Source organism: Notamacropus eugenii, chromosome 2 (assembly GCF_028372415.1).
Source record: "Notamacropus eugenii isolate mMacEug1 chromosome 2, mMacEug1.pri_v2, whole genome shotgun sequence".
Classification (NCBI taxonomy): domain Eukaryota; kingdom Metazoa; phylum Chordata; class Mammalia; order Diprotodontia; family Macropodidae; genus Notamacropus; species Notamacropus eugenii.
In genome coordinates this window covers 160936085-160951768 of record NC_092873.1, presented here as the reverse complement: position 1 = coordinate 160951768, position 15684 = coordinate 160936085, and the positions used below count along the sequence as shown (strand labels likewise).

General features: G+C 33.9%; 1 protein-coding gene across 2 annotated transcripts in view; it reads left to right on the top strand.

The window, feature by feature from the left end:
• Positions 1-15015, top strand: part of AKIRIN2 (akirin 2) — a 32784-nt gene extending 17769 nt beyond the window's left edge. The window contains exons 1-5 of one of the 2 annotated variants that reach the window (XM_072642792.1): positions 3373-3571; positions 7540-7683; positions 13257-13406; positions 14104-14175; positions 14320-15015. In XM_072642792.1, the coding sequence (XP_072498893.1) occupies positions 3400-3571; positions 7540-7683; positions 13257-13406; positions 14104-14175; positions 14320-14330 (549 nt within the window). In that variant the 5' untranslated portion in view covers positions 3373-3399 and the 3' untranslated portion in view covers positions 14331-15015. Of the gene's footprint in view, positions 1-3372; positions 3572-7539; positions 7684-13256; positions 13407-14103; positions 14176-14319 lie in introns of those variants that run through there. The other variant, XM_072642791.1, reaches the window with a different exon arrangement.
• The last annotated feature ends 669 nt before the right edge of the window (positions 15016-15684 follow it).

Here is a 15684-nt window from a genome sequence, read left to right as displayed (position 1 = left end):
TTGAACTTGAACTAATACTGCAGTTATGTTCAATTTGGGATGTTGACTTTCTGATTACAGTTTTGGTTTTCAGGATGTAAGATTATCAGCATAGGATAATTAGTTATTGGTGATTGACAGCATACAGATTTATAAAATTATATTTTTTTAAAGGTTACAAATTGAAAACTTTTAAAGCATAATATTTAGCACCTTCTACAGATTGCTCTACAACTTAAAAGACTTTCAATAAATCTTAATATAGTTAGTCAGAAAATTATAACTATAAAAGAACAATAATAATACATAATAGCTAACATTTATATTGTGCTTACTTTGTACCAGACACTTTACAAATATCTTTTGATCCTTATAACAGTCCTGAAGAACTAGATTTCTTAGGTTCTGGCTTAGGTGATCTGTGGATGATGTAGAATAGGCTGAATTTATATCAGGCTTTAAAAAATTTTTAAATTCTTTTCAGCTCTGAGAAAAGAAATAGGTAGTGTTGGTGTCTTTCATATTTCTTAACTACCAGATTTTGAGATCATAGGATTTAGAGTTGTAATTCATGTGGGACTGTGCATTTTATACGTCATTCCTTAGAAAACTAGCTTTTAAAACAGAGTAAAACTTGTCAAGTAGGTTGTTAGATATCTTTTCCTCATGGGAAACATTGTAGCAGCCTCCTTTTTTCCTTTAGAAGCAGTGAACTTATTAGGAGGTTTGTATTATTATATAGACAACTGGATGGGACCAAAATAGTCCTCTTCATTTTATACCTAAAACTAGAGGTAAGTGACCCATGTTTAATAGGTTTTTCCTTTTAGGAATTGGCATATATATTCTCCCATCCCTAGAAAGAAGGTTGCCAACCCTTACTGGTAGAGGAGTTTCATCATCTAGCAGTTCTTTATACCAAGAAAGTAACAGGTTCAGTCTCTATTCCTTGTTTGAAGTGAAAGATGAAATGGATAGTGTATTCTGAAAGGAAGAAATTTTTTATGGAAGAATGGATACATCACCTTCCTTGTGGGTTAATCTGGAGATCTTTTAAGATAATACAGTAAGAATTTAAGTTGCAAAGGAATGATCTAAACAAAAGTAATTTGAATAGGCTAGTAATAATAGTAAAAACAAACAAAAAACAATCTGTTGCAGGATTTGAAAAACACCTGCATAAAAAGTATTTGCCCTGGGGATTGTGATCTCATCAAATCTAAGACTGACTCCAAGATTGTCTCATTTCCCTCTTCTCCCCCCCCCCCCCCCCCCCCCGCCCCCAAAAGCGGGTAGTGTAAAATTGTGACATACTTTGATACATTTGGATACAGATCTTTAATAGAGAGGGTAAATCCAAACTTGACATTTTCATCCTTATTTTGAACCAGTGATATTTTTTAGAAATTGATTTTCTTTTGTTTAAACATATTTATTCCCCCTTAGTTTCACACATACACACCCCACCCCCATTGAAGCCTTCTTTGTAAAGAAAAGCATTTTTAAAAAGTCAACCAGCCAGTCTCCAGTTCTCTTTATTGAGAAGAAAATTTGATCTTTTCATTACCAATATTCCAGGATGAAATTGTTATAGTTCAGAGTTCTGCCACTTTTTAGTGTTAGTTTACCTGTTGTAGTTATAGTGTATATACTTTTAGCTCTTCACTGGCATGACTGATACAAGTCTTTGCATGTTTCTCCTGAATTCCTTTTCATTTCTTAACATTCATATTCCATAATTTGTTCAAAGAGAAATTCCATTTAAAATAAAAAAATGTTAGCCACTTGCTAGAGGTTAAAGTGAAGATATAAAATTATTTTCATTCTTCACTCAGTAGACAACCATTTTGTTTCTTTCTGTTGTTTGTTACAAAAGAGTTGTCCATGATTACTTTGTATATGATCCATCTATTGGGACTGACGTTCTTGGGATATATGCTTAATAATGTCAGAGTAGGAACAATTCTGTTATCTTTTTGTACAGTTGTTTCATTTTTCCATAAGCTGTTTTAATTGTTATGGAATTTTTTCTAATCCATTCAGTACTCTGACAACTCTCTAGTGTTACTACCTTCTTCCAACTCCTATTTCCTTTAAAAAACTTTTTGTCATTTTTTGCTGGGTGTGAGGTAAGATAGGCTTTCATGTACATTTCTCTTATTTGTGATTTGAAGCTTTTTTGAATATGATAAGTGATCTTGAAAAAGTGACTTGGCTATTACTGTACTAGAGGCAATAGCAAGTTCTTTTAAAAATTAATCCTGGAGTAGGAAGGTTAGATTTTTGCTAGGAATGTATGATTTAACATTAGGAAAACAGCATAAAAGTTGTAAGTTATAAAATCTAATGTCACCAGTAGAAATAGTGCAATTTTGCTGAAGTCTTTTTCTATCTAAAACCTAAAATTTAGCATTATTTAAAAGAAACACTCAGTACTTCCTCCATAAAAACAACGGATGAAGAAGGGAGACCTATTATCCTTTGAAGGTTAGAAATGCAAACTATATCAATAAGAAAAGAAAAAGAAATTAAGGGAATGAGTATAGGGAAGGAAAAGGCAGTGTTTTTGACAAATGTGATTGGTCTACTTGGAAACCCTAGAGAATCAACAAACATTTTAGAATATGAAATAAATTTATAGAAATCAGTATTTTTATATATTAGTAACAAGACTGAGGAAGAAGAGAAATTCCATTTAAAATAAAAAAAATATTAGCTACTTTAGAGTGTGAAAAATAAGTGAAGACAGAAAAATTTTCTAGGGCTGAGGCGGTGGGAAAGGTGGATGAACAAAAATATTCCCAGGGGAAATTTAAGTACTGAAGACATTGGATATAAGATAGTTTCCTTGAGCAAAGTATGGTCCCTGTACTCTTAGAGGGGGTGGGGGTGGGGGTGGAATTGTCTTTCAGACCCTTTCAAAGAGTCTGTGAGGTTAAGGCTATTTTCATAATACTAAGATATTATTTTCCTATTAAAATACTTCTCCCCTTTCCAACTGAGTACTTACATCAGGCTGAATTTTCTTCATATACCTCAATTAAAATGATATTGCAAGAGATGGCATGCAGAAGCAGATATGAGAATCTAGCTTTCAGTTAAGCCAGGCAATAATGAAATTTATTTTAAAAATATGTAAAGCAGTGCCACTACTGACATTTTTTGAAGTTATTTTAATAGTTAGTATGTAATGTGTATTTTTAAATTTTAATTTCAGTTTGGTAAATATTAATATAATCTACATAAACAAAAGCTCTTTGGGGTAGTCTTCAGTATTTAAGAATGTAAAGAACTGTCTGAAGAGAAAACCAGGTTTTAGTTATGAAATTCCAGAAATTGGAAGGAATGTAAGGAAGAAGAGGTCTTAAGATAAATACTGGAGTTGCTTCTCAATAAAGAAGTCTTAGAGAGCAGAGCTAGATGAATGTGGGGGGGAACAGAAGAAGGGGAGAAAAGGGTATTTTTCTTTTCTTCCTGTACTCTTATTTGCGCACAGAATTGCTCAATTGGGCTTTCCAAATGTATAAGATACTTATTAGTGACAGGAAGAAGAGGATATGTGGGGCCAGACAAGAAAAAGAGTTAAAAGAAGGTAAATAATAGTTATGACATGAGAGGGAAAATGGGACCTGGTTGCTGTTGTTTAGATTCTTTTAACTATCTTGTTTTATGGTGAGAGTCAGCCCTGATTTCTGGTTGAATACTTTTATTAAACTAATCTAAATTTTTTAGTTTAGAAAATGGTTATACTTTTTTCTTTTTCATTGATTAATGACAGATCAATTGAAGTATATTCCAAAGAATGTTGCTTTTATAGTAGCTGCTTTATGTAAACTTGAGTATGAAGACCTTCCAAACAGATCAAATGAGGGTTTATTTTACAACATATTTACTTGAAAATTAGGAGCTGTTAACCTGATGTCTGTGAACCTGTTTGCTAATGATGACGAAAATGAACATATATAAAAACATGAACTGTTTTTACAGTTTTCAGAGTGCATCATACACATTCATTTTATCCTTAAGAGCAACTCTAGAAGGTAGGCATAATGCCTACCTAAATTATCTTTAATTTTCATACAAGGAAACGGAGGCAGATAGTTTAGTAATTCAGTTTGATAAGAAGTAGTAAATAAACCTGCCAGCAAAATGGGTCATATTTATTACATATTATTAATGTAATTTATGTGCTCATTATGGTGTAGCTTGCTAACTATGATTTGATCGAGATTATCCCTTGAAATTTAGTCCATTTTGTGGGCTTTCCACAAGGGCTTTAGGATTAGAATTGAAATATACAAGTAACATCAAAGAAACTTTATTTGACTTTTCTCTTTTTTTCCTGAGTATTTTTGAAGGTAGGTCTGTACTAGTAATAAGTTATTTTGGTATTACCATTTGGTCATAATGAAATAAATACTGATTTATTTGACAGTGATCTGATTAGCTTGACTTTAGAAGCATAAGCTGTCTATAGATATGTTGAACATTATGAACCTAAAATGATTCTCTTAAGATTGTCTGTTATTACTATACTGTAATACCTCAGAAGGGAGGAGAACCTAGAAAAGAAATTTGATATTGTTTAATTCTGTTATTTTGTTACAGAGCTTATTTGGACTGATTACATAATTCCAGTATTTCAGAGTATAATTGAGGTCTAATTGACATTTTTATGCCACATCAGAAACAGAAGCAAGACAAACAATGTCTTCTCAGGAGCTCTCTTGATCTTTTCCTTTATGCATTCTATGATGTGGATATCTGTTTGAATTGACAGAATTTGGACTAGTTTTTGTTACAGGGGAGAGTAGATCGATGTTGTAGAACATCAGATATAACAGAACTAACCATGATTTGGTTTGGCAGTGTAGTATTTCTTTGCTTTTGAAGTCTTGCTTTCAGGACCAAATTAATTTGGTTTTGTGAAGCAAATGGAAAATGAGAATACTGAAGAAATTACTTTGGTGAGTGACCTAAGGGAGGGGCGAGAGTAGACCAGCAAAAGGGCTGTGAATCAGCCTGTTCAGATCTTTTCTGATAAATTTTTCATTGATCTGAATTATATATTTGTTATTGAGTTGTATTCATATAAAGTCATCGAATTTTAACAAGGTTTCATTAAGCACCAGCTTGGTATAGGACATGAGGCATATAAAGGCACAACAGTCCCAACTTTCATGGAACTTGTACCCTCTTCAGGACGTTTTTAATAAGATGCATCATATTGCCCAAGAAAGCCAAATGTATCAGTAGTTCTAAATTATTTTTTAAAAAAGACAACTTCATAGATTCCATTTTAAGAATCTGTGTTTCAGAGAGGGTTATGAATGGATAGGACATGCACCTGAGAGAAGTAGAAGTCAGGAAAAAAATGCATTCAGAGATGTAGGCTGAACACCAAGTAATGCAGTTCATTTAGAATACAGTCCAGGAAAGGGAAGAGTAGTAACGTGAACAAGGCAAGAGAGGTAGGATGGGACTACATTTTAAAGGACTTTAAATGGCAAACTGAAGAAGTATTGTTGTTGTTTTTATTCTGGAGATCTTGGGAAACTGTTAAATAGTTTTGAACTGGAGAAGTGATGTCAGACCTTTTGATTTAGAGAAATATAAAAATGGCATAATTTGGCAGCTGTGGGGATGGAGTTGAAGCAAGTATACCAATTAGAATGGTAATTGTGTGAGTTGGAGAGAGATGAAGGCAGACTTGGGAACTGATTGGCTATTGGGGTGGAGAGTTGAGGGAGAATGAAGACTTGAGGATGACTCTTAGGTTTTATAGAACTTGTAAATGGTGACTTAAACAGAAATAAGGGAAGTCAGGAAGAGGAGGGAAGGGTAAATTCTGATTTCAAAATGAGTAACTATAAACTAAATACAGATTGTCACTTTGTGTAAAGCTGACTTCAACTGGAAGGACCTAACTATTCAGCATTGAGGTCCAGGGAAGTAAAATGACTTGCCCCAAGTCACAGAACTAGTTAAAGACAGAGCTAGATGTAACATTTTAAAAATAATTTATTTTTTTCTCTCAATTACATGCAAAAAATTTTTTTGATTTTCATTTTTCTCAAGTTCTGAGTTTTAAATTCTGTCTTTTCCTCTCCTTCCTCCTCCCTGAGTCTCTGATAAATTTATACATGTGCAATCATGTAAAACATTTCCACATTAGCTATTTTGTGCAAGAAAACTTAAAAGAAAGAAAAAGTGAAAAATTATATGCTTTGGTGTCTGTACAGATGATGTCATTTCTTTGGAGGTGGATAGCATTTTTCATCATGAGTCTTTTGGGATTGTCTTGGATCACTGTATTGCTGAGAATAACTCATCATTCACAGTTGTTCTGGATGTCACATTTCTTGACTCCTTTTCCTGTGTTATTCTACACTAGTGGTTCTCACTTTTTGGTCTCAGACCCCCTTTAAACTCTTTCAGTTCTTGAGGATCTTCCCAAAGAACTTCTGTTTGTGTGGGTTCTATCTCTACATTTACTATATGAGAAACTTAAACACATTAGTATTATGAAAATAGTTTTGAACTCATGGACACCATTGAAAGAGTCTCCTAGCCTAGACTCAGACTTCCTCTTCCTACTGTTTTATACCTGCACACAAGCAGCTCCACTGAACACAAACAAGGAGTTCCACTGATCTTTCTGATCTCCTTTTGTCTTGGGAGACCAGATAAGCAAGCTTGTTAGTTTGTGTAAAGTATAGTTCAGTTATAAGTGAAGGGATTCTCATTACTAGACAGTTCATTTTGGGGACATTTTTTGGTCTTTTAGAGGACTCTTGTTTACTCTCCAGTTATTGGCCATGTTTTAGTTAATTGTAGAAGGAAGGGGGAAGGGAGGAAGGAAGTTAATTGATATAAGTACCTAGTGTGTGCCGGTCCTGAGCTAAGCCCTTTACAATATTACTTCCTGGGATCCTTACAACAAACCTGAGAGATAGGTGCTATTGTTATCCTCATTTTAGAGATCAGAAAATTTAGGCAGACACAGAGAATTTGCCTAGGATCACCCAGCTTGTGTCTGAGGCTGTCTTTGAACTCAGGTCTTACTGACTCCAGGTCTGGTGCTTTATGTGCTTTGCCACCTAATGAAGTCCCAAATAGCTCATGATAGTATTTTGGATTTAGAGCTGGAAGGACACTTCTCTCCTCCCCAGTTTTACAGAGGAGACTAAAAATTGTTGCAAAATTGTTCAAGGTTAAACATGTAGTAAGAAGCAGGCAGTATTTGAATTCCAGTTTTCTGATGTTAGAATCAGTGTTTTGTTCCACTGTACTATGCTCTTTGCAAGGTATTATTTCTATATGTTGCTAGCTCATACTCATTTATGCCAGTTGTCTTCAGACAAGAATAAAACAATGATTTTAGCTTTGAATGTCATATCTTTGGATTGTTTGGAGGAAAATTCCTTTGTTACAGTAGTGTTTAGGCTTTAGGATAATGACATTGACCTTGAGACCCAACTGATATGTTAGAAATCTGATCAGACTTTGTGTGTGTGCTTTCTTGCCTAATTTTTAACCTTACAAAATGTTTTATTTTAGAACAAATTCTGTACAACATAAAACAAGAGTATAAACGTATGCAGAAGAGAAGACATTTAGAAACTAGCTTCCAACAGACAGATCCTTGCTGTTCTTCTGATTCACAGCCACATGCATTTCTCCTCAGTGGACCAGCTTCTCCAGGTGAGTGTAGTCAAAACTTGATTTTCCTAACCAAAGAGAGGAAGGTGGGGTTTCCCCACCTGCAACTCCTTAAATAAAACTCTCTGAGGTTTGATTGTTCTGTTTTATAGACTAGCCACTTTTTTAGGCCATCATTGACAACTGTACTTTATTTTAATAGTTATTTAACAGTGGTACAGCCTGGTTTCCAAAGTTGTCCCTGAGTATCCCAGGAACAGATGTTAGATGACTATCAGACATATTGTAGAAGTGGTTTCTTGCAATGGGTAGGATTAAAATTGGTTAGTCTGGTTTGGATGACTGCCTCAGCTTAGTGTATGGCCTGGGAATAGAACATAGGTAGGAGGAAAAGTCATTTTGTTGGTCTTTGAGAAATTTTTGTATTAAATTAAGAATTGCTGAGGAGTGGTCAATCTGGACCAGGAGACTTGGTGATTTTAAAGATTTTTTTTCAATTTTTATTTTAAACTGGTCAAAGTCTTAGTAAAATTTCTGGGGATTTGATTTAGTGTACTCTTTTTTTTTTTTGTAATGAGTAAATTAGAGTTGAAAATAAACTTGAGGCATGTTTCTCTGAAGTGTGGGTATTGACAGCTGTAGAAGTGTAGGGATGGGGTTAGAAACTGGACCTGTAATGAATTTCATTGCTATGGAAAGAAATTCTTTCAGAGTAGAGCCTTAGAAATTGCCTAAAGAATCATGAAGCTAGTGATTTGCTCAGGGTCACATAGCCAGTGTCAGAATTAGGATTTGGATCCAGCACTCTCTGCACTCTACTATAATGATTGAAGAATGCTTTTATCAGTAAATTAGAAGGTGAAATAAAGTAACACAGATTCTCTTTTTTTTTCCTAGTAGTAGTAGAAGTTAAAAATTTGACTAGATGGGTTCATTAATAGTGACAGTCAAGTAAATAATACAATAGAAAAATAAAAAGGCTCAAGTCAATTGTATAGAGGTAAGTAGCCTAGATATATAGTAGCCCACAAAAACACCATTATTGCATGAATTATATACCTTTTATAGGTACTGTAAGGGAATAACAAAGGGTAAGAACGCTGCCTCAATTCCCACAAAGCTTAGTCCAGTAGGGCTTTGATCTGGAGTGAGGTTCTTTATGCCTTTCTAATTCAGGAAATTATATATCTTAAATATTTTTCCATTGAAATTTTGAGTGGGTGGTTCTTATTAATTTTTAAAGCACAGAGACTTTTTTTTTCTATTCCAAAATCTGTCTCCGCCCTCCCCACAAGAAGGCAACTCCCTCCAGTTCATTAATATGAAGTCATACAAAACAATTTTGCATTAACCATATTGGGGGGGAGGAAACAAAAAAGGAGGGGGGGTTTCAAAATGTATTTTTGAGTCCATCCGTTTTCTGTCTAGGGTTGGGATAGCATTTTCATCATGAATCCTTTGGAACACTGGTGGGTCATTGTTTTGGTCTGAGTTACAAAGTTTCAAAACTGATTATCTTTATACTGTTGTTGCTGTGTAGATTGTTCTCCTGATTTTTGCTCATTTTATTTTGCATCAGTTCATACAGGTCTTCTCAGGTTTTTTTGAAACCATCCCCTTCATTATTTTTTACAGTGGAATAGTAATTTCTTCCCTGCTCCACTGATTTGCTTATGATACTACATTTTATGTTTAAATTATGCATTCATTTTGAGCTTAGTGTGGAATACAGTGTGAAATGTTGATCTCTGCCTAGTTTCTGCCAGATTGTTTTCCAATTTTCCCAGTAGTTTTTGTCAGATATTAAGTTACTGCTTCATTGGCTAGGATCTTTGGGTATTTCAGACACTAGATTACTGTGTATATTTACTTTTGTATGTTGTATACCTAATTTGTTCCATGGATCAGCTGCTCTATTTCTTATACCTTGTACCAAATTGTTTTGATTATAGCTTTGTAGTATAACTTGAGATCAGATACTCCTTAGACCATCCCTTCCCTTCCTATTGTTTTTTCCATGGATTCCCGAAATATTTTTGACCCTTTGTTTCTCCAAATGAATTTTGCTATTTTTTTTCTAGTTCTCTAAAGTAATTCTTTGGTACTTTGGTATGGCATGGCACTGGATAATTAAATTAATTTAGGTAGCTTGTCATTTTTATTATATTGGATTGGCCTATCTGTGAGCAATTCCTATTTCTCTTATTATTTACATCTGTCTTTGTTTTGTAATTGGATTCAAATAGTTATTATGTGTTTCTTGGCAAGTAGACTCCCAGATACTTTATACTCTTTGTAGTTATTTTGAGTGCAATTTCTCTATCTTGTCCTGAGGCTGGATTTTGTGTGTAGCATAAAGAAATGCTAAGGATTTATGTGGAAACAGAAATGAGTTTTATATCTTGTCAAGTGTTTTCTGCATCTGTTCAAATAATGTGAATTAAATCTATAGTTTTCTTTCTGTTTTGACTCCCTGGTTTAAGTATCAAGACCATATTTATGTTATAGAAGGAATATGGTAGAACTCCTTTACCTATTTTTTTTTCAAACAGTTTATATAATATTGAAATTGATTGTTCTTTAAATGTTTGGTAGAATTAGCTTGTAAATCCACCTGGTCTTGGGATTTGGGGCCTTGTCCAATTCATTTTTTCTAAGATTAGGTTATTTAGGCATTCTCTTTCCTGATCTGTTAAATTTGGCAATTTGTATTTAAAGAAAAAATTCATCCATTTCACTTAGATTGCTGGTTTAATTGGCATATAATTGAGCAAAATAGTTCTTAATTGTCTGTGAATTCACCTATCCATTTTCAGTGCTGATAATTTGGTTTTCTTTTCTTTTAACCAAATTAGCAAATGGGTTTTTTTTAAACAGCTCCCTAGTTTTAGTCTTTTTTTTTTTTGAAAAAAACTTTAAATTTTGTTAATCTCTCCTTTGATTTCTGTATTTTTGTTTTGATGTTTAATTTGGGGTATGTGTTTTTATTCTGGGGTTTTTAGTTGCATGTCCATTTTGTAGACATAATCTTTCACTCTGATCAAAGCACTGATTTGGTTGCATCTCACAAATTTTGCTATTATCTCATTGTTACTATTATCTTTAATGAAATTATTGATTCCATAATTTGTTCTTTGATCTACTCATTCTTTAGGACTAGGTTACTTAGTTTCCAGTTAATTTTTAATCAGTCTTTCTAAGGTCTTTTATTGAATATAATTTTTATTGCATTATGATCAGAAAAAAGTACATGTTGATATTCAGCTTTTCTGCATTTGTGAGTTTTTTATGCCCTAATGTATGTGAAGGTGTCACATACAACTGAGAAAAAGGTATATTCTTTTCCATTCCCATTCAGTATTCTAGAGATGTGTATCACATCTAACTTTCTTAAAATTTATCTCCTTTTTTATTTTGTGGTTAGATTTATATAGGTTTGAGAGTGGTAAATTGGGGGGTCTTCCATTGGTATAACTTATTGTCTGTTTTCTCCTGTAACTTTCTACCATTTCCTTCAATAATTGAATGTTATGCCATTTGTTGCATTTGTTCATTTTGTACAAAATGTAGTTTTATCTCTTAACTTTGAGATCATGGTTGCCACTTCTGCCTTCTTCAGCTTCAAACAGAAGATTGTGTATTTTTCTGTTTCACATATTTCTTATAAACTACATATTGTAGATTGGTTTCTAATCCATTTTGCTATCCTCTTTCATTTTATAGATGAGTTCTTTGCATTCGCAGTTATGATTGCTACCTGTATTTCTCTCCATGCTGTTCTCTTATACCTAGCCTTCTCTACTCTCCTCATGAATCTGTTTTGCTTCTATGACCTTTTCTTAGTCTTCCCTCCTGTTTCCCCCACTCCTCTTTTTCTTAAACCCCTTCCCTCTTACTTCTTTGTTGGGTAAGATGAATTTCTTTATGTGTGTATATTCTTCCTCCTTGAACCAATACAGATGGGAGGTTTAATGTTAACTGCTCTCCCCTTCATCATATAAACTCTTCCTTGTATAACCCTGTTTATGTGAGGTAGCTTTCTCTGTTTTTCCTCTTCCCTTACCCTCTTTTCCTATGCATTTTTCTTTCCCACTCTTCCATTCTTTTATTTGGATCATTCCAATATTATAGAATCACACCCAGATCTTGTCTGATTTTGTTGTTTGGTCATTTCAGTAATGTCCAGCTCTTTGTGACCACATTTAAGGTTTTCTTGGCAAAGACACCAGAGTCATTTGTTTCTCCAGCTCATTTGACAGATGAGGAACTGAGGCAAACAGGATGAAGTGACTTGCCTCAGGATCACACATCTAATAATTGTTTGAGGCCAGTGCTCTAGCTACTGTATAACCCAGCTGTCTCTGTCTAATTAGATTCCCTCTAAGAGTCCTAACTGTTATAAAGTTCTGAGGAGTTTATATGCATTCTCTCCCCGTATAAAAATGTCAACACTTTAACCTTTGTAAGTCCCTTAGGATTTCTCCCACATGTTTATTTTTTTATGCTTCTATAGTCTTGTGTTTGGATTTCAAGTCTTTACCTCTAGTCTTTTCATCAGGAATGCTAGACAGTCTTCCCTATGTAAGATTATACACAATTTTGCTGGAAAGATTATTCTTGCCTTCTAGAATATCATATTCCAAGCCCTTAGGTTTCATTATGGTAGTGGTTGTAAAATGTTATGTGATCTTGACTGATTCCATTGTATTTAAATTTTATTTTTTGCTATTTGCTGTATTTTCTGTTTGACCTGGGATTCCTGTATTTGGTTATCTGATTCCTTGGAGTTTCATTTTGGGGTTTCTTTCAAGAGGTTACTGATTCAGTTCTTTATATTCCTACTTTGCCCTCTGTTTCTAAGATATCTGAGCACTTCCTTTAACAATGTCTAGGTTCTTTTTCTTTATTTATGGATTTCATGTGGTAATTATTACTCCTTGGTTTATTTTCTAGGTCAGTTTTTCATAGGAGATTCTTTTGACTTTGTCTTATGATATCTTTGTTTTATCATATTCCATTTGGCAAATTCTAATTTTTAAGGACTTATTTTCTTGAGTAGTATTCTGCACATCTCTTAAAAAATTATTCATTCTCTTTCTCACAAGTTTCTTGCATAACCCATTTCAAAATATGCTTGTGGCTCCAGATTTTCATAAGGAACGAAAATATTAATTAGAAAACATTTCAGCAATATTAATATAAAAGTTCAAGGAAGGTAGGAAAGGACTACACAGATCTCATTTAACCAGTATCATCTGGTTATAGAGGAAGAACTGAACTTAAGAGTTTATCCTTCAAAGTGGTTTTGTATCATTAAAAAGTCATGTCAGGTAGGATGAGAATGTAAGAGTAAGAGGTAAGATTTTTGCCTGACACACCTTCATAACAACCTTAAAAAGGTGCTAGACAATTCTGATTGAGAAAGCCAAAAAAAAAAAACCAAACTGCTTTTCCAGCCCAAGGCAAGCTTAGAAAGATAGAAGTCTGTGGACTCTGGAACAGCTATGGACACAAATAAATTGGCAACTGGTTAGAACCAGGAACTCCTTACACTTAAGGTTCTGTTTGTGATTGTGGTTCTGAATTGTCTTTTTTTCTTCATACATTATATGTAGGCACTTCATCTGCAGCAGCATCACCATTAAAAAAAGAACAACCCCTATTTACTCTAAGGCAGGTTGGGATGATCTGTGAACGTTTGCTGAAAGAACGTGAAGAGAAGGTTCGTGAAGAGTATGAAGAAATATTGACCACAAAACTTGCAGGTATGTTTGGTTATTATATTTTTCCTATAAATTCAGCTTATACTCTTTCTTGGGCCCTGAAAAGCAAGCATACACAGGTGTTCTGGGAAAAAAACACTTCAGGAAATACTTCATTCTTAGATACTCAGTGTTAATGTTGGCATTTTCCCAACTGTTTATGGATTTTAAAAAAAACAAAAACTGGTGAGTTCAAAAGGGGGATATGTATCTATAGAAAATGGGGCAAAAGTTAGAAACATCTGCTTTTTGGTTTTTCATGACAGTGTGACTAATGCTAACCTATAACAGTAATTAAATTCTGATTTGCTTTAAAATTTTGTAGTTTTATATAGATATAAAATATAATTTTCAAATATTTGGCTATAGGCTTATAGAAAATATTCATTTAGAATATATCATTAACACTCAGACAAAACTTAGGTTCTCTAGTCCTAGGATTTCACAGAAGAAATCCTAGACTGAGAGGGTTTGCTACTTGCTCAAGCCCACATGGCTTGCTCCAATCTTAACAACATCCCTTTCATGATGGCATGTTGCCACCATTTATTTATTATAGAAATTCAAATTTTGTTATTTAGAATTGTTGCAGCACAAGATTTGATCAGAGGGAGGAAAGAAGGGGAAAAATATACATTGACTAGGAAGCCTCATTTTGTAAATTGTTTCAATTTGACACATTCACTTAATCTATTTGTAGAACAATATGATGCATTTGTGAAATTTACGCATGATCAGATAATGCGACGATATGGAGAACAGCCTGCTAGTTGTAAGTATTTAGATAATTTAAAACATATGATTTGATTTTTAATATTTAAGAAATATCTCAATGGGATGAGGGTGGTGTGTTTATTATTTAAAATTATCAGTGTTCTTGGGGAAAATTCCATTTATTTTCTTCTTTTTTCCTCAGATGTTTCATGAATCACGTTTCCTGCATTTGTGGGCTGCCCAGTTCCCTGTTGAGTTGTTGCAAGTGGTCCCAGTTAAGACTTGCAGCAATGCCATATTTCTCCCCCTCCCCCTGTGAACACAGGTTATTTCAAGCTTTTGTCAGTGGCAACCACTCTTAGGCAGCAACTGATTTTGGAGTGCTCCCTGATGTCAATACACCTGGATGTGGACTGTTGCTACCTGTATTAATACCAGTGGCCTCATTTGCTATATCATTACAATTTGGCTTCTTATGTTAATGATATGTTTGAAAAAGATTAAAGCTGGTGTTCTAGAAAAGGCCCTTCATTGGTTGTGTAAATAAAACTGTAGAATGACACTTCGGATTGAAGTTAGTGTGGTTTTAATAACTGTGCACTACAACCAAGCTGTAACCCGTCATTAATAACTTAGAATGTAATCCCAGGACAATTAAGCAAATAGCCCGCAGTACTATCTGTGAAATAGTAAAGAAGGAGAGCATTTCTGTATTCCAGGACTTTGGAGGGGGGAGGGGTTAAGAATGGGTTTATATGATTTCTTGTTTTTGTAGTTTTTATTTATTCTATCAGTCTTTAACAAATGTTTATTGCTGCATTTTTTTTTCAGTGTATCATTGTTTTACTGCCCTTGTAGTACTGGAATTTAGTTGGAAAAATAAAACATTTACTTCTAATTTGTTTTGTTTTTAATGTGCAGATGGGCTTTGTGCAGTGAATGGATAAAATTAGTGTTTGAAATATAAGGATTACCTAAGTGAAGGAACTGGAAGTTCTCAGAGAATGAAGTTTATCTCAATAATCAATGATTTAGTGCTACTGTTTAAAACTTGGCTGAGTTCTTTTCTTGGTCCTGAAGCAGTTTTTCACTTGATTCCAGTGGTAGGATTTGACTAGCACTTAACTGCAGATTACACTTTTAGCTGCAGAATTGTATTTCAGTAGAATGAAAAGATTTGGGGGTTTTTGAAGGTTAGTTATTGACATGAACAAAGATTTGAACATTTTTATCACTTGGTAAAAATTTAACTTAAGTCCTGTTTTTAAAGTTTTGTTTTAAAGCCATGCCAGGGATAAATCTTTATGCTAAATTCCAGTAATACATTTGGCCATAAATATTTGAAAATGGGTTAACTATTGGAAGTATCCTAAGTGCAGCTTACTTTTTAAAATGTGCTTTCTGTGACAAGAGAAAGAGATGTTTTTGATTCTGTACATTTTCCCCTGGCTTATATGTTATTTTTCATTAATACTTGAAAGTATTGGTTGTAACCTAATGAAGACTAAAGGGAGGAAAGGGGGAATGAATAGAAGGGTAAATACACTGACCCTGGGCTGTGGTTGTA